This window comes from Acipenser ruthenus, chromosome 9 (genome assembly GCF_902713425.1).
Source record: "Acipenser ruthenus chromosome 9, fAciRut3.2 maternal haplotype, whole genome shotgun sequence".
NCBI lineage: Eukaryota > Metazoa > Chordata > Actinopteri > Acipenseriformes > Acipenseridae > Acipenser > Acipenser ruthenus.
Window position 1 is genome coordinate 48,589,538 of NC_081197.1, and position 26,695 is coordinate 48,616,232.

The 26,695-nt window shown below is 38.1% G+C and overlaps 1 protein-coding gene across 13 annotated transcripts in view; it reads left to right on the plus strand.

Annotated features, from left to right (window-relative positions):
- Positions 1 to 26,695, plus strand: part of LOC117405667 (dystrophin-like) — a 689,570-nt gene that overhangs the window by 116,296 nt on the left and 546,579 nt on the right. For all 13 annotated transcript variants that reach the window (XM_034008883.3, XM_059030144.1, XM_059030147.1 and 10 more), the window contains exon 2: positions 24,113 to 24,174. In XM_034008883.3, the coding sequence (XP_033864774.3) occupies positions 24,113 to 24,174 (62 nt within the window). The remainder of the gene's footprint in view (positions 1 to 24,112; positions 24,175 to 26,695) is intronic.

A 26,695-nucleotide genomic window follows, 5' to 3' on the forward strand; every position in this document is an offset into this window, starting at 1 on the left:
GACCAGGACAGTGATATTTTGAAATTTACCTATTTCCAATGAGAAAACAGGCGAATTTGTGTCTTTTCGTTCACATAGTCAGAAAAAAACAACATATGAATCCAAATTAACATGTATTTATACTAAAGTAATACAAAAATGACTACAAAAGATTTAGAAGTGAGTAGTTTTTTGAGATTTACGATTATACTGTAAATCACTTTCACGAATCAGCCCCCAAATGTAGTCTCCCATCATGTTCTCGTTATACTGTCCTTGGTAGCGGCGTTCAAAGTCCAGTATATCCTGGTGGAAGCGCTCGCCTTGCTCCTTGGAGTACGCTCCCATGTTCTCCTTGAATTTATCAAGATGAGCAACAAGGATATGGACTTTGAGGGACATCCTTCAGCCCATTGTGCCGTAGTTCTTCACCAGATTCTCAACCAGCTCCACATAGATTTCGGCCTTGTGATTGCCCATGAAGCCCCGAACCATTGCGACAAAGCTGTTCCAAGCCGCTTTCTCCTTACTAGTGAGCTTCTTGGGGAATTCATTGCACTCCAGGATCTTCTTTATCTGTAGTCTGACGAAGACACCGGCTTTGACCTTTGCCTCAGACAGCTTAGGGAAGAAGTCTTGAAGGTACTTGAAGGCTGCCGACTCCTTATCTAGAGCTCTGACAAATTGTTTCATAAGGCCCAATTTGATGTGCAGTGGTGGCATCAGCACCTTCCGGGGGTCCACCAGTGGCTCCCACTTGACCTTGTTCCTCCCCACAGAGAACTCGGTCTGCTGTGGCCAGTCCCGCCTGTGGTAGTGCGCCTTGGTGTCCCTGCTGTCCCAAAGGCAAAGATAGCAGGGAAACTTGGTAAAACCGCCTTGGAGACCCATCAGGAATGCCACCATTTTGAAGTCTCCTATGACCTCCCAGCCGTAATCATACTTCAAGGCGTCCAGCAAGGTCTTGATGCTGTTGTAAACCTCTTTGAGGTGCACCGAGTGAGCCAGGGGAAGAGACGGGTACTTGTTACCATTATGGAGCAGCATGGCTTTGAGGCTCCTGGATGAGCTGTCAATGAAGAGGCACCACTCATTCTGGTTACAGGCGATTCCGATTGCCTCGTACAGACTGGTCACATTGTGGCAGAAGCAGAGCCCATCTTGACGGGTGAAGTAGCTGGAAAAAGGTTGGTGATGCTTCCTCTGATCTGCGACTTGCACACTTTCATCCAACAAGTTCCATTGCTTGAGCCTAGAAGTCAAAAGCTCAGCATTGGACTTGGTGAGACACAAGATCTCTAATCAAGTCGTTGAGGTCTTTTTGGTTGGGGTAGTATGGGTTTCTCTCCTCAGCTCCACCTCTGAAATTGTCATCTGGACTACAACGTCTTCCTCGCTCTCTGACTTGCTGCTGTCTTCTAAAGACGGCTGCTCTCTCTCCGGAGGAGTGGGTACGGGGAGCTCATGGCAGTGTGGCACCGGGGCGATGGATGAAGGAAGGTCCGGATATGTGATAGCAGGTGCATTCTTGCCAGTCCGACGTTTGGAAGGGTCCACCATGCATTTTAAAATTAAAAACTTTTACAATTTTAAAAATTTTAACAAATTTTATAACATAAAATTCTGAGCAACAATTGTCCATCTTACCTTCCAGAGTTTTTTTGCAGTGCTCGCAGGTGAAATGAGGTGCCCAGGGTTTGTCTTGATCCCCGACAGGCATGCTGAAATATGCCTTGTAGGCCTCACACATCTTAGCAGATGCTTCCACTGAGTACTTTATCGCTCTTGTCCTGATGAATTGGCCACAGACATAGCAAAATGCGTCTGCCGGATGCTTGCAACCTTTTGATGCCATCTCAGAAAAATGCAGATATGTATCCACTTAGGCAGCTGGAACTAAACTGAACTGGTGGGCTTAAGGCCCTGTATTTATACTACTATTTATATTACTGGAAAGTTCTAGAAAGTTCTAGAAGTTACTCCAAGTTTACTCAGCACTGAATCTATCTGGAATGTTCTGGAAAATAGGTAAATTTCAAAATATCACTGTCCTGGTCACAAAAGCAAAGTTTGTGGGGAATAATAGCCATTTTCTATACTTTTGAGGCATAAGCAATTAGGAAATAACACTTACTACCCAGGAACAACAACAACAAAAAAAAATTGTTACACGGTGAAATCATAGTGATGCATGCTGTGTAAATGAACCAATGAAAACAAAAGGGATTGAAAGAAACCTGAATGGACATTATAGGTTTGATAATGACCTTATTATGTTTTAAGAAATTGCAAACAACACCCGAGTAAGTTACACAGGAGGCAGTAACAGTGACAAGGTTTGTAAAAAGTCACGGCACAGTTCTGAAACACTTAAAGTTCTGAAAGAAAACAGCTTCAATGAGGTGCAGTTTGCAGGTACTCCTCCGAGGTTCCAAAACTCCAGCCTTAATAACACTTGAGCACCTGGTCCTCAGTTGCACTAATGGCAATTTAATAACTTTGTGATCTACCAGATGCTAAAGAGGTAAGAAATTCCAGCAGTAGAAGGAAAAGTATTTTGTATTCAGCTGTAAGATACAAATGTTAATTGAGGGAGCTGCTCGCAAAACTTTGCAGAGTAAAAGGTGATATGGATTAATGTGCACTAATAATTTCACAGTGGTCTGTCCATAAAAGCTGTTTTCTAATATGCATAGTAATAGCTTTTTGTAATACTTCTCAAGGTGTTGAAGTTGGGGCAAAATCCTTTCTGGCAAGCTTTTAGAAACGTTCAAATACATCAGTGTTCATCTCTCAATCTAAGAAATGAATGCACTCATCCTTTGCTGTTTTAAGGGCTGTGTTGTACAAAGGTATGTCTGAAAGAATTATGTAGCTCAGAGGGGTCATTCTTGGTTTGGCCAAGCACTTTGGCCAAGCACTTTTTTAAATTGTGAGATTCTGTTTTCACAATCCAAATAGCAATGCACCTTAACTCTTGTGTTGCTTTTCATCCAATATACTGGATAATCAATTAAGCTGTCCAGTGTTTGTTTTTTTAGGCTTTTTATACATTTTTTAAGTAGTAAGGTGTGATCAGCGCTCCAGATAAGGTTTTAACACTGAGAATAACATGTATTTTCGGGGGTAAAATGCAACATTACCTTGAAGTCATGAGCAATCTCGATAAATACTGTAATCTTTAATGGTAATGGGGTAGTGTGACAGATGTGACTGGAGCCTTAATTGCCTATTAAAATAATCACCTTAAGGCTTCAGCCACAGTCCCACAGGCTTTATAGGGATGGGGATTTAACCCCATCCATGGCAGCTACACTTTATGAGACCGGCTTTTCGTCTCAAATAATAAATAATAGCGGGTGGTTCCTGTCTGCCCGCACACACGCATACAATAATAATAAAAACAACGACAACAACAACAACAATACAAATGAAAACATACATAAATAAATAATATCCATAAGAGGGCGGCACCGTGTCACAGGTAGGCATTAAAAAAGAGCCTTCCTTTTTAACTGCAGTGTTACTTTGAACTGCTGTACAACCACGCGTGTGAACATGTTAACACAGATAAATAAAATAAGGAAATGCATTAATAAGTTATAAAACAGTTTGTTTAATATTATAGGTACCTTTTTTTAACAGTTGCCTCTGACGATGTTTCCAGTTGGATTTGTAGCTGAAAGTACAGTTTCGTAGTAACTGAAGACATTGTATTCTGGGAGGTGTAGTTGTTAGTGGATGTTTTAGGGGCGGCAGACAAGCTGTGCAGCAAAATTGCTAGGCATATTTTTACACGTTAAATTTAAATTTAGTGCGTATTTCTGATTTTTTAATGTGTAAAAACGGCAGCTACACAGCTTATCTGGACCGCTGGGTTTGCTTGAATACTTTTTTTTTGCGAATCATCTTGTAGTATGTTTCTCTTTTTTAAAACATTATTTTATATACATTTTTGGACCAATTTTGATTAGTTTTGTTGTGTGTTTTGCATAAACTGTTTGTATGTTTTTGGTCAGTGGTGAAGAAGATATTACACCAATCACCCGTCCTGTTACCTGTGGCAAAGCGCCCCGCCCCTGTGTGCATTTGTGTTATGTGTTGTATGTTGCGTGTGTAAATGTTGGTGTATAGATTGGTACACAGGATATAAACGGGTCTGTGTTTCACGTGTATTTAAAAAGTGTAGATTTGTATTTAGGCACGAGGAGAGCACAAATCACTTCACGTGCTGGTTAAATGTAATATGTGAGCACGGGGTTGCACAGAATTAATTCACGTGCTGGGATTCAAGTGAATAATTAATTAGTAATTGAATCCCAGCACAATAGTAATATATAGACGCACATTGCTTGCACTCAGGGTTGGGTGTTCGGAAGAGGAGAACGAGAGAGAGAGAGAGAGAGAGAGAGGAGAGAGAGAGAGAGAGAGAGAGAGAGAGAGAGAGAGAGAGAGAGAGAGAGAGAGAGAGAGAGAGAGAGAGAGAGAGAGAGAGAGAGAGAGAGAGAGAGAGAGAGAGAGAGAGAGAGAGAGAGAGAGAGAGAGAGAGAGAGAGAGAGAGAGAGAGAGAGAGAGAGTAAGATCGTAAATATAATAGTTGTTTGTACTCACCGTGTTTGTTTGTCTCCGTGCACCGTTTGTTAAGTGTTTAGTCCGTTTTGTTTATATGTTTCTTTTGGCTACCAGTGCCGTGTCCTGTGTTTTGTCTGTTCCAACCTTTTATTTTGTTATTAAACGCTGAGTGCAGCCATTGCACTCAGCTCATCACAACCACCGTCTCTGTGTATTCCTTTTCTGGTCTGACGCCACCCACTCTGGCCGTCTTTGTGACATTACCTGAAATTAATTACTGGTCTCTGTATTTCGTAGGGTTTTCTTAAATTTGTACATTTGTATTGTAGGTTATGACCAGGTAAGTATTGTGCTGAAGGACATAATTCATGAAGACTGTGATTACATTGTAATATCAAGATCATCGGCACCCATTTAAAGCTGGAAGGCAAAGGTGCTGATGCATTTCCGATTAAACTGTGGATTTATGATCAGGAGGTTGGCTATTCTACATAAATTACACTACAATTGTAATATCATGAGGAAACATCTAAAGGAGGAGGCACTACACTGTGTGCTAGAAAGCAAATTAAATGAATTTTCATACTTTATGTTCCAGAATTATTATTATTATTATTATTATTATTACTGTACTGTGTCTACCTGCATCAATAGTGTTTTTATATGAGGGTAAAACCATATTATAAATTCCAGAAAAGAAAAAAGAAAGACTCTGAACAACAGTAATTTAATTGTCCTCAGTATACAGTTTACCATTGTAAATGTCCCCATACATATACATTTATCTTGACTTTTAACATGTTTTCAAAATTTACAATGCTTGTCTACAGTAAAATGTATAATGAGTGCTGTATAGATGAGGCACTGGTTCTTATTATTATTATTTATTTCTTAGCAGACGCCCTTATCCAGGCGACTTACAATCGTAAGTTAGAATGAATGTCCAGATTACTTTCTTTTGAGTCTTAGCTCAGAATGTGTACTGGGGAATTATAAGTTGAATCGTAATATGAAAAATGTATTGATAGAGATGTTAAGTTGCCAAAAGAGCCAATAATAAACGCTGCACAGTAGAATTTCTTTATACAGTATTTAAGTCAGATTTCAATTCTGAATAATTAGCCAAATGTGGTGTATCCTACATTATGTACTCTTATGAATGTATGAGTGTTTGTATGAGAAAGCTGGACAAAGAACTGCTGCTTGAGCTTTTGTAAAACTGTTTCAGTGAAGATATTCTGGCATATTCTTTATGCCTCGTCTGGGTTGTAAGGTAATTTAATAATACAGAGTAATTACTGAAAACTAAATGCAAAATAAAACTGTGTAGTATAGTTTTTCATCTTCGGGACTTGCGGCAGGAGAGTACATTTGCTGTAAAACTCGCTCTATAAACATCTTTAAGAAACGGTATTATATTTGAAAATCTTTCAGATAATACTTTGTACAGAGCTGCTGTATTCTCAAATCATTGCTGGAAGCTTTTAAATTAGTTGACATCTCATGTAAATCTGAAAGATAGCGTAGTGCACCATTCAGATGCTTGAGAAAATAATGTATAAACCACAGGAGTTGGTTTGGATGGCCAGACAATTCATTCGCAGGGTTAGAAGGAAGTCAGTCATCTAGAAAAGGGGTGAAGCTACGACACACTAGTTAAGCAAGGGGTCATGATTGACGGTACAAAAGGGGGCGTGGCGAAGTGATCTGTTCCTTGTTATGGTTAAGATGAACCTGAAGGAAAAAGACGTGTGTTATTATCGTGAGTGTTTTGTTTGTTTGGTCGTTATTAAATATACTGTTTGTTGTTATTTAGACGGCTAACACTATCCGGGCTGTCGCCGGAGACCAATACAAACCCGGACTACACTGCACTTTGTTTCATGAATTACTGTATTTACACCACAAGCACTTTAGCACTCACTGTGGGCTTGTGTTTGTGTTTTTTGTTACGTGTGGGTGTATAAGATCGGGACTATTATTTTGGGACGAACCAGTGGATTAAAACAGTGCAGTACACGCCGCTGTACTGCCTGTTTCTCATTGTTATTGTTTACTGCCGTTTTGTCTTCAGACTTTGGATTATAAAAATAAATAACATTGCACCTGGATTATCGTTGTCTGTTCATTGATCACTGCTGCATTCCTGCACCTACATTATTATTATTATTATTAGTTTATTTAGCAGACGCCTTTATCCAAGGCGACTTACAGAGACTAGGGTGTGTGAACTATGCATCAGCTGCAGAGTCACTTGCAACTACGTCTCACCCGAAAGACGGAGCACAAGGAGGTTAAGTGACTTGCTCAGGGTCACACAATGAGTCAGTGGCTGAGGTGGGATTTGAACTCGGGACCTCCTGGTTACAAGCCCATTTCTTTAACCATTATTTAACATGCTGTTAACCACTTTGCCACAGGCAAGCACTCTTGGTATTTCATTACCAAAGACATAGGACTAATAAATATAGGCCCACGGTTCTGCATCAGCTGGTATTATTACTATTATTTATTGTAGTTTTAAAAATACACTTAATTCAAATACCAAGCTGCAGGAGGTAAATAAAAATTGAATACACAAGTGTTTAGTCTTTCATAATCAGGGTAAGAAATGATCTGAAGATGTTGTTTGCAGTAGATATCTTAGCCAGATAGCGAATGCTGATTAAAGTTTTAAAATGTCTGTTTATGGGGCTCCCGAGTGGCGCATCCAGTAAAAGCACTCGCTAGAGTGCAGGATGCGCTCTATAGCCTGGACGTCGCCGGTTCGAGTCCAGGCTATTCCACAGCCGACCGTGGACGGGAGCTCCCATGGGGCTGCGCTCCATTGGCCGAGCGTCATCCGGAGGGAGGGAGGGTTAGGTCGGCCAGGGTGTCCTCTGCTCACCGCGCACCAGCGACCCCTGTACTCTGGCCGGGCGCCTGCGGGCTTGCCTGTAAGCTGCCCAGAGCTGTGTTGTCCTCCGACGCTGTAGCTCTGAGGCGGCTGCACGGTGAGTCTGCAGAGTGTAAAGAAGCGGGTGGCTGACGGCACACGCTTCGGAGGACAACGTGTGTTCATCTTCGCCCCTCCCGAGTCAGCGCAGGGGTGGTAGCGGTGAGCTGAGCCTAAAAATAATTGGGCATTTCAAATTGGGGAGAAAATAATAAAAACTAATTGGCAACAACTAAAATTTTAATTAAAAACAAAAAAAAAAAAAAAAAAATGTCTGTTTATGTTCAGTCCACATGCGTGTTATTATTGAGTTGTTAACCGTAGAGAAGCAGGATCGCTTAGAGCTTATACAATCTTCCTGAAAGCAACGATTCCACCTTTTTTTGAAAGATTGATGTGCTTGTTTTGCTATGTGGCATACCTCAAATGACTATGTCTTGGAAATAACTGGCCATGCTAATTTGAGTGCAATACGATAATGTTATGCTTGCACAACTATTGGGCAGTTTGGTCTGGCTTATGCTGTTTGCTGAGGTTGTGAAACCATGATTTAATTATTATATGCAAGACAGAGCTGTATAATTTATATAAAAGAAGGTATTAGAGATGTGTTTTTTTACTGAGCCGAAGGTTTACAACTCATAAAATGGCCTTGGATTTCTTGATAAGCCTGCATGCAGGATGTTGCAGTAAGACAAGCCCTTTTATAGAGTTTTCAAGTCAAGGACGTAAAAAAAAAAAAAAAAAAAAACCACTGCAAGAAACAGGGACTCACATATTAGGTGGTAAGATTATAGGGATAAAATCATTCTTCAGATGGTACAGAAGAGGCTGAGGAATGGAAATGCCCACATCGCGTTCTGCAAAACCCTTTGAGTAATTGATTGTATCCACAAAATCCAGTTTTCTAACTTTGTCTCTAAAGATGGCCGAAGCAGAATTACTCCACAAATGTAATAAGCCAGGAGATGATGAAGACAACACTGGTAATATGAGGTACCAGAAGACTATACTGAAAGTGTTCTTTTTTAAAACCTGCATTAACTGTGAGTGACAGAAATTAAATGGTTACATAAGTCTTCAAAGAACATTGTAGAATTGAGTTTGGGATACAAGTCAGCAATAAGAGAGAGGTAATCATAAAAGTTTAGTTCTGACAGATGTGAAAATGCAGTCACATTAATCCTTTTAGCTTCCTGTAGTGCAAGTTGGAAGATATTAAGAGGATTTCTGTCTCCTTTCCATTTATCTGTCCAAAGCTATCTCTATAGGCTCTACATTTACTGATAGTATATACCTTTGTGAGAAAGAAAAAACTAAAGTTTGATTTTTAAACACACATTGAAGCCTTGCATGAAATGACGACTGCTGGTTCCTAGAGGTGCAGTATTCATGACACGGTCTTCTGTACAGAACGGTATTCAACTGTCGGATGTTTGGTGCTTCATTAACAATATCTGCAAACTTTCAAAGCTTTAAATGTACCATAAAAGAACAAAGGAGCATAACCATTGGTCCTGTGCATCATCTAGTCTATTTGCTACTGTAGTAAATGTAAACTATGCTAAATTATGATATTTAATAACCTATCAGCTTTTGAAAGCCATAATTTTCCACAAATGTTTATAGAATTATAAATGTTTATGTATATTATAGTTCCCTTGCACCTGACAACTTATTAAGGCATTTAACAGATATGTACAATACATCTGTTTTAAACTGTCATATTAAAGAGGATGCTTCAAAGCGTTATGAAAACTTTTAGTCCTGACAATTTCTCATTGTTAGACTCATAGGGCTCCGTTGTGAAGCAAGTGCAGTGACACAAGCTGGTTTTCTGAGAGCAATAATACAATTGTAACTTTAGAAAGCTAGCACAAGGCATATTGTTTTACAGGAAAGAGTGGTTGTGAGTCATTCCTTGCTCGATTTATTCTGATACATTTATTTGATTCCTCTCTGAAAATTTTGCGTTTGTCTTTGATCCCTTCAAAATAAGGCCCAGAATGTTGTAAAGAAGCTACCTTTACAGAATCTAGACATCTAAAACATACAGGAAAGAATTTAGCTCATTGGCTACCAGTTGATAGACACTATTTGGAATAATCAAAACAGCATAATTCAATCAAGTATTATTTGTCAGTGTCTTTTGTGCAATATCCCAGACTTATTTAATGAGCAGTTTTAACAACATGTTTTTTTTTTTTTTATCATTGAGATACAGGGTCATAGGTTAAGTTGCCTGCTATTGATTTCAAACTGGCTTCAGGTCATGTGATAGTATTTTAACAGGACAAGTTAGTGTCGGGATGAACCAGTAATTCTTTATTACTTAACTCTGAGATAGAACAAGTGCTTTTTAATTTGGGTAGATAAAGTCTAACCGAATCTTCTATATCTGCTCCCCTGTTGTTGTGTCACACAGATAACAGTGGATGTCTCTACAAAAGCCTGCCACCTGCTTTTGTATAGCAAGGCACTGTCCAATTGATTGCTTTTCTGATGGTTAGATAGAAATTGTTTGTAAGTTAGTGATTTGTCGGTAAACAAAACTTTTGTCCCAGTGCTTTGCCAGAATAACACAAGCATGTTGCAGAGGTTATTGGAAAATGAGAAGTCCTTTCATTTCTATGTTTAAAAATAATAATACAAAAAAATCCCAACTACTTGACAAATAAGAACGAAATATATAATTTTGATATAACAATGAAAGGTTTCAATAACATAAACATTTAACCTAGTAGAGTCTAGGGAATGGCTATATTTATTTTGTTACACTGATTGAAGGCTTGTCTTGAAGGGGTCTCTGGAAGACGTTAGTGAGGACACCAGCACAGTACTACCATATTATGATAATACACAGCCAGACGATGAGGCTTTTTTAATTGATTTGTTTCTTGGTCATTTTTTTGGATAGGATTTCAGTGTTCTTTTTTTCATAAAGTTATTGTTATTAGGGGCGTGTCCATACCTGTATTTTCCAAGTAATTGCCTTTCAGAAGTATTTGTCGGCAGGTATCAAATAAATAAAAACACACCTATATGTGAATGCGTCGATTTCAAAAGAAGAAACGTTGCCCCTCCCTCACCTTTACAATTGAGTACAAATCAATGGCAAATCGTAACGGCCGAGATCGTAACTTGACAATGAAAAGGTTTTGTAAAACTAGCATGTAAACGTGACCTGGCTTTAAACCTATCTTGAGCTACCGCTGTGGAAACTGGGATATGCATTTCTTTGTCAGGTTTAATCGGAATTACCACCTTGCCCAATGCGTACAATGATGCATTTCTAAGGAAAGTGAAAATAAAATGATATGTATATGAAAAGGATAAAATAATTACGTATAAAATATAAATTAATTTTAGTTAGTTTGATCATGGCAGGCTCTATATTAAGCAACACTGTTAGATTATTGATTGATACTCAATAATTGTGCAAACAAGGGAAACCAAAGGACCGCATTGTTTTGTGTTGGGTAATTAACATGTTTTATTCCATTTCATTTATACCGAACAACTTCGCATTTTGTTATAGGCAATCACTTGGAAAATAAGATTATCATCACACCTCTACTTGTTATATCGGTAGGAAGATTGAATGCTGTTAATAAACAAGAATGGAAAGATTTGAGTGTTTTGCTCAGGTAGGAGTGGGATTTATGATTTTTCTAAGGGCTCCATAGGAGACTCAGCTCCTTCAAGAGTTCAACGTGGTTTACGCAATTTACGCAAGTCACAGGGTAATCACGTACTCACTGCACTGCGCTACGCGAGCCGGTCTTACTCTGAAAAGTGATCTGTGGTCATCATTTGAAAATACTGTATCCCAATTAAACAAAGTGACGTCCCAATTAAATGACAAAAATAGCATTGGGAAGAACCGTCTCCCAGAATTGTAACCCAATTAAGCAGAAATCATCAGTATCACGTGTAGACGGCGCCGACTGCACATCATTTCTGAAGATAATTCTCTTTTTGGAGTTTGTGTTAACTATTTTATAAAGTCTCTTAATAAAATATAACATAAACTCACAATTACTGTTGCCCCTTATCAAAGTACTGGTTTGTTGGCCTCACTCAGCATTACATTAATTGGATTGAGCTTTGGGCAAATTGGTTTTGCTGTGTTATTTCCTAATAGGATGATACTTTTCAGTGGCCAAGCGATTAGTTCGCAAAAGCTAATTACCTACACCCTGAAAGAGAACAAACAAATACATGATTGTAATGTATGAATCACAACAGATATCCCCAGAAAGAAAGAGGATTATTTCTTACATTCTGGCATTCGTGTCACAAGAATACACCAATATTACATGATCAAAGAAATCAGTCCCAATTTTCTGTGGACAGTTTTAAGGGTTCTGTTTGTAACTATTAAAAAAACACCCCTAACACAGCATGCCTTAAAGCAATGCTTAAAAGTTTGTGAATAGGGCCACTTATTTTAACTGGTCAAGCTCTCTACATAATATTGTAGGATGCTTGCTGTACAGTATATGCACACACAATGTTAGAATATATCTACACAGTGCAGAGTGGGGCACAATTCTCCATCATTTCTCTTCTCCTTGACCCAGCCCAATAAGATAGGCTGTGCTATCTTTAACTAATTGACATCCCCAGTGAGCAGAATCCAGGTTTTTTTACAGAGGGAGGCCTATATACTCAAAAGTATTAAGGAGAGACAGGGGAGAGACAGACCTGAAAACCTGAACGGTATTGTAATACTGTAATATTGTAATAGTTAGCACTCGTGAAAGGAGTTAGGTTTGGGTTTTGTTTATTTTTGTTTTGTGTTTGAAATAAACATATAGGCCTGCCCTGTTAAAACCTACCTGTTCTTGTGGAGTGCTGTTCCAAAAGACACGTGAAGACGGTCCTGTATGTGTCAAGTTCACCCCGGTTTGTCAATATATGACTATTGTTACTGACGGGGGGCTATAATGCCAGAAGCCGCAGGCACCCTGGAGGTAACAATAGTCTTCCTGAGGGGCATTTAATTTTCCACTACGGCTGCAGTACATATTTAATATGTGAATCAGTCAAGAAAATAAGTGAGGCAAGGTTGGATAGTAAATCTGACTTTATATATTTTGTTTAAATATAGCTGATACAGCATACGTAAATAAATAAATAACAAATAAATAACAGAATGTTGTTGACGTTCATACCGTGTAGTTAACAAAGTTTTTCTCCATCTGGTTTGCCAACTGCTGCATAATCCAGTTTATATCCCGCCTGTCATATTTGTTTTCGTCGAGATGAATTTGTTTGAATTTCAGAAAGTCAAAACAGTGACAGTGATGTTTTAATCACCATTTTCGTGTTTGGAGAATCTTAACTAATTTTTTCTATGAAGAGAACTGCAGGGGAGACCGGCGTTCCTTTGAAAAGGGGCAGGACTGACAGTGGTGTGACCCAATCACATGGCAGACTGAGACTATTGACCGGTGGTGTAAGGATGTTAGGGCAATAGTTCAATCTAGTTTTCCTCCTATGATGAGGTTTTAACCAATCACAGGCCAGGATTTCCATATACTGTATAATATTGACAGTCTAATAAAAATGCAAAAATGTGTTTAAAAAATATAAAATAGAATGTACTGTCAGTTTCAATAATAGAAAGAGCCTGTCTTTATGGATATGTAACAGTTACAAATGGATGACAGCTGTTTGTTTAATAAGCTACAATAGCATCGCTAACCCTGGCATCTATACTAATAGCAATTGGATTTTGTCTGTTCCCTTTGCATTTGTTTTAATTTTGTCTGCTGACAGCTGGCTTGAGACCCTGGGATGATAGGCAGGCCCTCTGTATCTGTTGCGCTGAGTGATGGCTGAGATACTGGCAGTGCTTCTTGGTTATGGGTTTTTCTGTGCCTTGTCAGTTTTGAACATTGCGCAAGTCTAATAATACTGTTCATAGTATTTCTATCACAGCTCTGTTGAGTCACGGCTTATCACAGTTTCTTGTAAGATAAGATAACAGTTTCATCTTGTTGTGATGAGTTTGTAAAGTGTTCATGCGTTTGGAAGGTTTCTTTGATAAAACAGAAATAATACTTGATGAAAGAGACCCACTTTAGTGTGGAACACGCTGTAAAATGCTCTTTCTCTCCTCTCTCTCTCTCTCTCTCTCTCTCTCTCTCTCTCTCTCTCTATATATATATATATATATATATATATATATATATATATAGTAACAAATCTCACTCACTCAAGGTTAATTTGCCCCTTTAAATACTGGACCCAAAACATTTAGATTTTTAAAGCGTGTTGCACACTTTTATTATTTACAATAATAAAAATAAACAACCAAAATCCTACCTCCGTTTTGGAGTACAAACTAAACTTTTTCAGATTCCCTAAACTAAGACAACTGGATGGCTAAGCCGTTTCCCAGTTACAAAAACAATACTTTTTCACACAGTATACAACACAAAAAAAAAAGGTTTACACACTACCTTTTTCTATTAAGCCACACAGGAATACACGGCTTCACACAGCCTGGCACAACAGCCCTGACCACAGGGTTTCTACCCCTTTTATGCAGAGCTTAATTACTTTAATGGGAGCCAGGTGTACCTCCTCCTGGCTCACTCCCGTGGCCTTCTGGGGGATATAGTCCTTTAACTAGTCTGCCACTAATATATATATATACAGACGTGCTCAAATTTGTTGGTACCCCTCCACAAAAATCGAAGAATGCACAATTTTCTCTGAAATTACTTGAAACTGACAAAAGTAATTGGCATCCACCATTGTTTATTCCATATTTAATAGAAATCAGACTTTGCTTTTGATTTTTTATTCAACATAATATTGTAAATAATAAAACAAATGAAAATGGCATGGACAAAAATGATGGGACACTTAACCTAATATTTTGTTGCACAACCTTTAGAGGCAATCGCTGCAATCAAACGTTTTCTGTAGCTCTCAATGAGACTTCTGCACCTGTTAACAGGTAGTTTGGCCCACTCTTCCTGAGCAAACTGCTCCAGCTGTCTCAGGTTTGATGGGTGCCTTCTCTAGACTGCAAGTTTCAGCTCTTTCCATAGATGTTCGATAGGATTCAGATCAGGACTCATAGAAGGCCACTTCAGAATAGTCCAATGTTTTGTTCTTATCCATTCTTGGGTGCTTTTAGCTGTGTGTTTTGGGTCATTATCCTGTTGGAGGACCCATGACCTGCGACTGAGACAGAGCTTTCTGACACTGGGCAGTACGTTTCGCTCCAGAATGCCTTGATAGTCTTGAGATTTCATTGTGCCCTGCACAGATTCAAGGCACCCTGTGCCAGGCGCAGCAAAGCGGCCCCAAAACATAACCGAGCCTCCTCCATGTTTCACTGTAGGTATGGTGTTCTTTTCTTTGAAAGCTTCATTTTTTGGTCTGTGAACATAGAGCTGATGTGACTTGCCAAAAAGCTCCAGTTTTGACTCATCTGTCCAAAGGACATTCTCCCAGAAGGCTTGTGGCTTGTCAATATGCATTTTAGCAAATTCCAGTCTGGCTTTTTTATGTTTTTCTTTCAAAAGTGGAGTCCTCCTGGGTCTTCTTCCATGGAGCCCACTTTTGCTCAAAAAGCGACGGATGGTGCGATCAGAAACTGACGTACCTTCACTTTGGAGTTCAGCTTGTATCTCTTTGGCAGTTATCCTTGGTTCTTTTTCTACCATTCGCACTATCCTTCTGTTCAATCTGGGGTCGATTTTCCTCTTGCAGCCGTGCCCAGGGAGGTTGGCTACAGTTCCATGGACCTTAAACTTCTTAATAATATTTGCAACTGTTGTCACAGGAACATCAAGCTGCTTGGAGATGGTCTTGTAGCCTTTACGTTTACCATGCTTGTCTATTATTTTCTTTCTGATCTCCTCAGACAACTCTCTCCTTTGCTTTCTCTGGTCCATGTTCAGTGTGGTGCACACAATGATACCAAACAGCACAGTGACTACTTTTCTCCATTTAAATAGGCTGAATGACTGATTACAAGATTGGAGACATGTGTGATACTAATTAAAGAAACTAATTAGTTTGAAATATCACTATAATCCAATTATTTATTATCTTTTCTAAGGGGTACCAACAAATGTGTCCAGGCCATTTTAAAATATCTTTGTAGAATAAGCAATAATTCATCTCTTTTCACAGCTTCTTTGCTTTATTCTATGACATACCAAAGGCATGCAAGTATACATGATAAAATAGCTTTTAATTTCATCACTTTTCAGGAGGAATGAAGCATTATTTCAATGAGCTGTAAGGGTACCAACAAATTTGAGCATGTCTGTGTGTATATATATATATATATATATATATATATATATATATATATATATATATATATATATATATATATATATATATATATATAATGTGTTCTGTGTGAGAAATACAGGAACATGTAGGGCAAGTAAATGCTGTGCTAACTGGTTGCTCATACAGCAGTCATTTAGTTTGAAATTGAAGAGCAAACAACAGATCTGTTCTGGTTGACGGGGGTTATGCTGTGTAAATATTATTGAAATACAGAGCTGTGGAACTTTAAGAAGAAACACTTTACCAAAAGATAAAGATTCCTTATCTGAATAATCAACTGGGTTCTAATGATTCTGAACAATTTGGACGATGAAAAATAGGGCAGGTATGGAACATGGACAATTGGGGTCCCCTTTACGAGTGTAGACTGCCTATTGCCATCACCTGACCTAATACCTGTTTTACATTACAATTACACTAGAGTGGTGTTGGTCAGTACTACAAGAAAAATTTAGGGATTTATAAAGCTATACAGTCAGAATATTCCTTAATTGTTTTGAACAGTCTAGTTTATTTTATTTTTTATCAAAGTCAATGGTGTGGTTCAGAATTACACCAGCACTAAAAAGGTCCAGGCATCCAATACTCATAAAGACAGTGGCACAAACCAACCCTGCAATGCTAACCATGTCTTTGATTACAAATTGGTCAATATTTGCTGCAACAAGTCCTAATGTTTTTTTTTTTTTTTTTACTGACTTGGTGTAACTAATGCAACATGTCTTACCATGTGATAACACCTGTAGAATATAGTAGTAACTCCATAAGGTGTTTTGAGCATTTCTGTTTGATGCAGCATAAATAATGCAAGTTTAGTCGAATAAATTCCAGTACATTTCCCTGAAGTTAAGTTATTTTATAGCCAGTTCCTACCAATGGATTCGGTATTGTTATAACTAAACTTAAACAAGACAAACTTTCTTTTTTTTATTGTGTTATATAAGATATTCATACAGACAACAGTAAAAATATAATTGTTATTTTATTCTCATAACCTCACACCCACCTTTCTGAAACCCAGATGAATTTATTCAACAAAAGCTCCCATATTTTGCTGAAAGTTTAATTTTCCTGTGTCAGACATAAGAAGACGTTCTAGGTTTATCCATTGATTCACTGTGGGTACTCTCTAATGCTTATAAATAAAGACACTTAAACACCAAAATACATCAATATTTTATTCAGCATACACAAGATCATCTATGTGGTAACACTCAATGTCTTATGGTACATTAAATGCAATTTACTGTGGAGCAGATCAGCCCAGTTGATTAAATAGCCTTTAACTTTTCTTCTCACTTCAGTTAGATTAATCTGTTAAGATGTTTAATGGTACCCAACCAAACATCTTTTACAAAAAAAAAGAAGTTTAATTTTCTCAGTCCTCCAACGGCATTAGTTGTCCATTGCTAGGAAACTGTTTTAAATAGACTATTGATTTGCTGATTTACTGCTGCTGCTCTAGAGATACAAGTCAAGGCTGCAAGTCAGGCTTTCTTTATCTTTAAATGAATTTTTACCACATTCAAGTCCACCTGGCAGATGTTCAGTTCAGTAATTGTTTCGGCAGAGGCTTGTGTTGCACTAAAACAAACAAACAAACAAAGAAGCTATCAGTCCTTTCTGTTTGATCAAATTAGTTCTGTGTCTTTAGATGGGAACATAAAAACAAATGTGCTTCTTTTGTAAAACCTTCTCAGTAGTAGCATGCAGGCTTTAACTGCCAAGAATAGTAGACTTGTTTGAGCGAGGAATCTATCTATCTATCTCTATCTATCTCTCTCTATATGTACTTAAAATCACGCAGCCTTGACACAATGTGCTGCAGTCATTTATACTTCATGTTGTTGTTCATCCCGAACATGGAGATCTGGGGATTGTGGTTGCCATGGAAGATGCTTGAAGTCTCTTGTCATGCTCCTCAAACCATTTGTGTACTTTGGCAAAGTGGTTAAGTGGGTACAGGTGCAGGGGTGATGCAGTGCGTAATAAAACAGACAAAGAGAGTTATAATCCAGTTGGAAAGGAATTTTATTGTATCCAGGTCTGATGACCAAATAATAAGATGTAAATATCCAATTAGATGTGGCATTACACGCAACGTAAATAATAATGGATTGCAGTCCCAAACAATAAACACAAATATCCGCCCCACAGTAATACTAACACGGTCACCAGTCCTGGGTGCGTGCAGCAGTGCTTGTGGTGGGTGATACAGTTTATTAGTGACAATCGTGCAGTGCTATTCCGGCTTTGTGCTGGCCCTTGGCGACAGCTCCGGAACAAGACAATTACAAACAAACTAACAAATAAAACACTCACAGTACTTTTTACGTGCAACAGGGTCTCTCACAGTCCTGGTTTATTTTATTATTATTATTATTATTTGTTTATTTAGCAGACGCCTTTATCCAAGGCGACTTACAGAGACTAGGGTGTGTGAACTATGCATCAGCTGCAAAGTCACTTACAATTACATCTCACCCGAAAGACGGAGCACAAGTGACTTGCTCAGGTTCACACAATGAGTCAGTGGCCGAGGTGGGATTTGAACCGGGGACCTCCTGGTTACAAGCCCTTTTCTTTAACCACTGGACCACACAGCCTCCTATATTTACACAAACCAAAGCGAAGGAACAGATTGCGATTCTCCGTCCCCTTTTATGCCGTCACAAATGACCCCTTGGTAAACGAGTGCAACTGCCTCTCCAATCTACGGATGCCACGTCGTTTCCCTTCCGGGTCAATGCATTATTGCAACGGAGTCTCGCCCCCTTCCAGGCTGGCTGACTTCCCTTGAACCCTGGGAAAGAACTGTTAGACAAGCCCGTCCAGAGCACTCTGTTCTCGCTGCTTAGCGCGCTCACAGGTTGGGAGGGAGATTTACAACCAAGAATATTGTATTTCTGTCACAGTATTATTATTATTATTATTTGTTTACTTAGCAGATGCCTTTATCCAAGGCGACTTACAGAGACTAGGGTGTGTGAACTATGCATCAGCTGCAGAGTCACTTACAATTACGTCTCACCCGAAAGACGGAGCACAAGGAGGTTCAGTGACTCGCTCAGGGTCACATAATGAATCAGTGGCTGAGGTGGGATTTGAACCGGGGACCTCCTGGTTACAAGCCCTTTTCTTTAACCACTGGACCACACAGCCTCCTACAGTACATATAAAGTAGCTAAGACTATTAGGGTACAAGTGCAGCATTGTTGGGTGGATGATCCACAACAATGCTTAAGAAAACTTCATTCTGCTTTCCAGAGTAATCAAGGGACCTAGGGTATCTAGCAGAAGAACATGCCACACATCAGGGTAATGCCACATCTAATCGGATAGACAGATCCTAATAAAGTAACCAGGCAGTGTTTGTCTGTCTACAGAGAGAGAGAGAGAGAGAGAGAGAGAGAGAGAGGAAAAAAATGTATTACCGGTAAGTGTTGTAGATGGATCTAGCTATTTCTATAAATTCCAAGAGATTGATTGTTGGATTTGTTTGGGCATAACCATGCAGTGTATTTTGCATTGTGTTCATGTCTCACTGTCAATGGTAAGGTCTGAAGGGGAGCCACTGTTTGACAGCCTAGGGTTACTATTGTGGTAAAAATAATTTTGAATAGCAGTATTTATCATATTGTCTTTATCAATTCATATTTCAATGATTAGTGAAAGGAAACATCTAAGTCGACCATCTGCTGTATGTGCTTATTCAGGAAAAAAAAATATGAACTGAGGTGTCATTCATTCTGCAATCCTCTCCATAAATTTGACTTGCCAATGTAGTTATGTCTGAACTATGTACTTATGTTAAAGGGTTAAAGGGTTGAGTTTGTAGATTTTAAAACTAATGTCATGGAATAAGATAAGACTAAGATAGAAATGTTATCTGTTTTTCTGCTAAGAGATTGTGAAAATGACAGGCAGTGCCTTCTCTGTGCATGCCTCCTGCTGGCTTATTATCGAGTGGCATTGATTGATGGCAGTGGAGAAGTCAGCAGTTGCATTTCTTAAGCTTTTCTAGCAATAGTAGTCATTTGGGAACAATGTTCTATTGGCAGAAGTTGTTAAGATTGCTGAGTAGCTGTGAAAATAATACACAATCATGGATGCCGGTGAAGAAAAGTGGGGGGAAACGTCTCAAACTATAAGTTAGGATTCTACTCAAATGACACACCAGCTCCATAAATTTAAATATCATCATTAAAGCTCAGATGACTTGACTCAATATGCAGACTCCACAGATAATCTTTAGAGCTGACTCCATAATGGACCTAACCAATCTTGTCAGTAATAATATCCATCAGCTACCAGGGCTTTGAATTAACCCCTGTTAGTGAACCCAAATTCAAAGGTTCCACTGGGGTATTTCACATTGAAGTGAAATTCATCCAAAAATGAATTAAAATGAATCTCTCTGATAGGCACAGCATTCAGTTCTATGCTTTTTTCCCTGTGTATGACGTGTTGCTAAAATGGAATTGCTTTATCATGTGGTTGGTTTAGTTAAATAAACTCTATTATCTCATAACAGTCTTGCATTTAAAATGCCGCAGGCCTCCTACATTTCTATACATGCATGATGTTGATAGAATTGTCATGCTAAGGTCTTCCCTTTTTCAGACAGGATAAATTAAGTATGAGGCTGTAATAGTGACCTTGAATATTCCTGCTAGACGTTTCAAATTAGATTTCTCACGTTAGCCACAAATAAATGACGCCGAATTGAATGAATTATGGGACCCATTATAAAGCAGATAAAAAGCTTTCTATCTGGTAGATTTTCATAGAATTTGTTAGTCTTGGAAATAGACAAAACTTCATAGAGGAAGGCATTGTTTAAGGGTTCATATTATTTGAATAAATACTTTTCTTCTGGTAACATTCAGACCTCTTTGCCTTTTTGTTTTGAGTTATTATACCTCATGCCCTGGTCCACAAATCTTCGTCCTTGTGCACTGATGCGAAGGTTTTGGATATTAATGCACCCGTCAGCTATGGACTAGCTCTATTGTAGACAGACACCAAAGAACTGAAAACTTGAAATGTCCTCCTGTGATCAAATTGGCAATGATTCAAAACACAGAGGCCTTGTTACAAATCACATCCAAATCCACTATCATCTTGCAGGTAGTATTTATTTATTTATTTATTTATTTATTTTTTAATTTAGTAGTCGGCAATTATTTTTTATTATTTTCTCCCAGTTTAGAATATCCAATTATTATTTTAAGCTCGGCTCACCGCTACCACCCCTGCGCTGACTTGGGAGCGGCGAAGACGAACACACGCTGTCCTCCAAAGCGTGTGCCATCAGCCGACCACTTCTTTTCACACTGCAGACTCGCCATGCAGCCACCTTGGAGCTACAGCGTCAGAGGACAACGCAGCTCCAGGCAGACTACAGGGGTCGCTAGGGCCCGGTGAGCCGAGGACACCCTGGCCGACCGAACCCCCTCCCCCCCGAATGGTGATCAGCCAATTGTGTGCCACCCCCTGGGAACTCCCGTCCAAGGTCGGCAATGGAGTAGCCTGGACTAAAACCAGCAATGTCCAGGCTATAGGACGCATTCTGCACTCCACGTGGAGTGCCTTTACCGGATGCGCCACTCAGGAGCCCCAGCAGGTAGTAGTTTAATTAAAGGAGATTCTAATCATTAGCATTTCCTACACCCAAGAGAATTACACAAACATTAAAAGCAAATGTAGCCTATGTTTAAAATAACAATTTACATTTTCTGCACAAGAAAAAGTGGCATGACAGTATTTTTTGATGTCTAAGTAATCATTTTCAAGAATTCTATTCACACCGTTTTGAATCTTAGTTTTCATTTTCTTTTTATATTTGACTTACCGAAACTATTATTCATAAGCTTGTTAAATATTGGAACAGCTGAAGTTACAAAATGCTTCTTCTGTTGGTACGATGTGTAAATATAGTTTTGAAATATAACAACTGCAGAAAGCAGTTGCAAAAGATAAGAGATATGCAGATATGGGTGTTTGTCAAATGTATGAAATAATAAGTGGGTTTGGGGATTAAATGTTTAACTTTTGGGAACATCTAGGAACACAGTATAAGAAAGGATACACATTAAGCATTAAACAATGTCTTTGTTTAGCTGCGAAATGAAGACCTCTTGGTACAGTACCCACTTAAAATATGTTCAGCATACGGTATGTTAAGCATTGAAGGGTTACCATCTATTTATAGATCCAGACAGCCACTGCTGTAGTGTAAATCTATGTACTTTAGTATAATTCACCCATGAGATTAAATCATTCAAACATAAGATTAGTGCCTCAATCAATAAACAATCTTCTTACAGTACTTTTATTTTTAAAAATTAGTTTGAGCTGATGATTCTTCAGGTTGTTCATTTTGAAGGTTTTAAAACAGTATGCATAGCTCATTGTCACCAGGTGTTATAAAGGCTTATTGAAAGGAATCCTGATTAGCTTAAGATCATTTATCAACCATTTCAGAGCAGTAACATCTCATGACTACTAAATACCTTATGTGGGTTTTGCTAGCAGTTTCTCATAGAATTGATGTTTTTGACAATTGTTCAATTGGGAAATAACATGTAATTGTATATGTTTAAGCTTTTCGTTAGTAGTGTCTGTATACTAAAGTGCAGCATTTGATTTTAAACTGCCCAAAATACCTAAATGCACACGTGAAGCATTGTTTACATGTCATCGGTAGCAGAAGAATAATTAATATTCAGTAGCTTCCAACTGGACTGAAATTCCAGTTTCCAAAGTTAAAGGACCTGTTTTATTGTTTTGTTCAGCACTGAGATGCCTTAACCCCTCTGAGATACATTCATGCGACAAAAGCCAATCAGCCACATTTGGAAAATAGCCGTCAAATGGAAAATATGTTCCCTCCGCTTGTGATTGTGTATTGGGATTAATATACAAATGATTGTCATTTACACACCATGCAAAGTCATATGTGTCAGATCAAGTGTCAGATTAAGTCAATTTGGATAAAGCTTCCCATTTAAATACTCTTGACAGTCACATTTTTCTGTAGTATTTTTTTTTCTATTTAATCTTTATTTGTATATATTTGTATATGTATTTATTTTTTGCATGGGGTTGTACAAGAAGCTGAATAAGGAAAACGTAATGGGTACTGTGAGCCCTGATCTCAGAATCGCCATGGCAATATGTGACTATGCATAGCAAATGTGACATTGACATATATTTTGGGGAGCTTAGATGAGACATCTTGACTTCTGTGTGTTTGAAGCTGAAGCAACTGCACTATCTAGCACAAACTTGTACGCCAGGGACTGATTACCTGACAAGATCAGCTGTAATATATAAATGTGTCTCTTTGTTGCAAATCAGTTTCCGTCACATTTGGCAGCAGACCTTTGGTAGAGGTGTGTCTGTATGACTGTAGAACTGGAGAATAGAGTCATTTAAGTCACATCCAGATATTTCTACACACAGCATACCATTGTCATGTTGTAGTTCAAGAAACGAGCATTGCTTTGTTATATCTATCTCATTAGATAAGAAAACAAAATGTGTGCTGTACAGTGCCAACAAAAGACAAGTTGTGGCACAGCACCATTTTGTTCAAGTAACATGAAAATAGTAATGCATGCAAGCTTTAATGATAAAACACTTTCTTCATTAATACATGCAATAAAGAGAGCAATGGGCAAATGTTAATTCAGATCAGTGGTTCTTAAGTATATTAACAATTATTCAAGAGAACAATTACACTGTAAAGTATATTACAGGACTGCTGGTTGTAATGCTCCTCAGATTATCTCTGCTGGAAGGTTTTTAACAAATTTCAAAAAGGGAAGAAAACAAATGGTCAGTAACGAAAGAAAAGTTTTTACTTTTTTTAAGCAATTGAATCGTAAATGTATTCGCTGTTCATCCACGAGGAAGAATTATGGGGCGTTCTAACATTTACACAGCATTCAGCTAGATGTGATCAATAATGTCAAATAAAGCCGACAGCATGATGCATAATCGATCTGTGTAAAGAATGCAAGTTTGTTCAACTAATAGGTCTGAGCCATTCTAAACACTCCTGTGGCTTACTCCGTCAAGCTCCAATATTGAATAAACTTTGTAATATATTCTCACCTTAAAACAACAAAAAGAACCTTGTAACATACCCCATATGTTCTTCTAACAATTCCCTGCATCACTACTATAGTTTGCTAAAAGTAAGTAATCAAACATATTTAAACAGATCAGGGCCTGCATACTTGCAATGCAAAAACTGTGCTGTTGTGGTAACATTTTTCTTTTACTTTTCAGATGAAAGAGAAGATGTTCAAAAGAAAACATTCTCAAAATGGATAAACTCGCAGTTTGCTAAGGTAGGAATAAGTTGTACTAATCATCTATATGAAGAGAGTAACATTTCATAATCATGCTTTTTGTTTTTGCTTGATTTAATTTGATAAAGGTTGTTGGATAACATGTGCTTGTTTCTACTGTCAGATTTACGGGATGAATTACCTCCAATATGAACAAGTTCATTGATTTTCAGATTTCTTGGCAGAAAACACCTGGTATATTTTGATAGCTATTAATGTACTGTTATGTAAAGCCAAGGTATGGTACATTTGAACATGACTTCTAAAGATACTTTAAGTAAAGAATGAAAACAGTACACTGTTTGTTCCACTGAGAATCTAAAAAGTTAAATAGGTTTTATTATGATGGTGTTTAATAATCAATTAAGTGTTGTGTTACCTTTTGTTGCTGTGAATGCAATATCTACTTAATTGTTTTGATGTAATGTTTTAAGGGGAACTGTATTCAGGGAAATTGTTTGGTTTGTGTGATCAGTTTATTGCAACACTTTAATTATCAAAATAGTGTGTCTGGTGATCGTGTTTTGTCTGCAACGATGCTTAATGTAATAAAGAATACCACTACTGCATTTAAAAATTGGATGGCATAGGCATACCTGTTACTTTTCAAACTATACAAAGAAACCCAAATCTCTAAATACCTCTTGAGTTGGAAGCTCTTTACTGTTAGGTCACTTCTTTGTGCAGTAAGTACTTAAGGGACAATATCAGTAATGATTTCAGTCGTATCTAAGTGTCATAGGAGCTTGATAAATTAATTGTGCTGAATACAAAAGGCTTGAATAGAATTTGATTGTGCTCCACCCTTGACTTGCAACAGTTTTCCCATTGGACAAATTACATTGACAGTATGCTAAATATTTCAGGATCTAGCCTTCAGTCATACTGATCTGTAGAATCTGATATTTTTTATTGCATTTGGATATACAGTATATTATGTGATATAATCTGCATAATGATTATTGCACTGTATGTTTTGATATGTCTAGGATTTCAGGGCAATGTCATTATTGCATGATGTAGTTGTTCAAAACCAACGGGTCAGATATTCAAAGATTTTGCAAATTTATGCAACTTTTAGGAAACTCTGCGTGGGCTGTGTAAATGAACACTAAATTAAGTTTTAAGTGATTAATGATTTAGCGATTAATCACACCTGTGAGCTTTGATCGATTAAAAAATAATTGATAGTTTTAAGCTTGTGTACCTGAGTGTGGTGTCAAAAAACGGTGCGCCAAAAATAAATCTTGAAAAAAACAAAGAGCTAAAAGAGCTTAACAAAAGGGCAGCTGGAAGGTATACCTAATATTTCACAATATCTCAGAATGAAGAAATAAAGACTGCAACTTGCAACGTTTGCTCATCGGTGCTTTCCTTTCACTGCAAGTTTATTGTATCATCTGAATCACAAGTACGTTTATTATTTCTTTTTATTCAACGTATTTCTTTCAAACGGTATCAGAAAATTAACAGCTGACTTCAGCTAACTAAAATAAAATAGCTCAATAAATTAGAAATAAAGTTAATTTAAACAAAGCTTAGTGAGCTCTCTAAAGCCCAGGACAGACAGGTGCGGCATGGCACGCGAGGCATTTTGCCGGCCCTATTGCTGCCATTGCTTTCATATGGTGTTGTACAGATCAGGCGAGACTATACTGCTAGTCCCGCGGTACTGCTCAAATTGAATCCAGAGTGATGTTTTTTGACTGCCGCACGGTACCGTCGGTGGATTAACCAATCACAGTGAAGTGCTGACAACACATGCTTGCCAGGAAAAATCATGAATGAAACTGTTGTCTATGGAGGTGTCCAAGCACCCTGAAGTGTTTGATCCTTCCCATATTTCATACAAGGACAGGTAAGTCAGTATTTTATACATCGGCCCTGATAAGCATCCTTCCTGCCTTTTTTATTATTTCTGTAGATCACTGTTATTTATACTAAATAACTGTCTGTAAAAGGATATATTTTAGTAGTAGGCTAAATGTCTGGCTATAGATAAGTGGTGCACAAACTGGGGTGCACAACTATGACTAAAGGGGCAGTTTTGTAAAAAAAAAAAAAAAGTTTCTAATTTGGCTAAGTTCTTACCTTTCAAATAAGTTGACAGCCACTTGAGGACTTGTAGAACCGGAGAAATTGTTTGAAGTGGCGAGTCTGTCAGTGAAACTGCAGTGAACAGGGGCGACAAGTGTAATAAAAAAGCACTAATGTTTTATCAGGCATTTTTTCAGGGATTTCATGTAAATCACGTATTTTTTTCAGAGATTTAACAAAAAAAAAGTCCAGATTTAGCTAAATACATAAAGTTAAGGTCTAATGTTTTAATATGGGGAGGGGGAGGGGGGGCGACACAATGTATGCTAAAAAAGTGGAAGAATTTAAATGTGAGAATATAAAAAGTTTATGCGGCACTGATATAGATGACAGAAAAACAATGTTGAAAAACAAACCAGTGTTTTTATTTAGCAGATTATATGGGGGGCATTACAGCTATGGCCAAAAGTTTTGCATCGCGCCC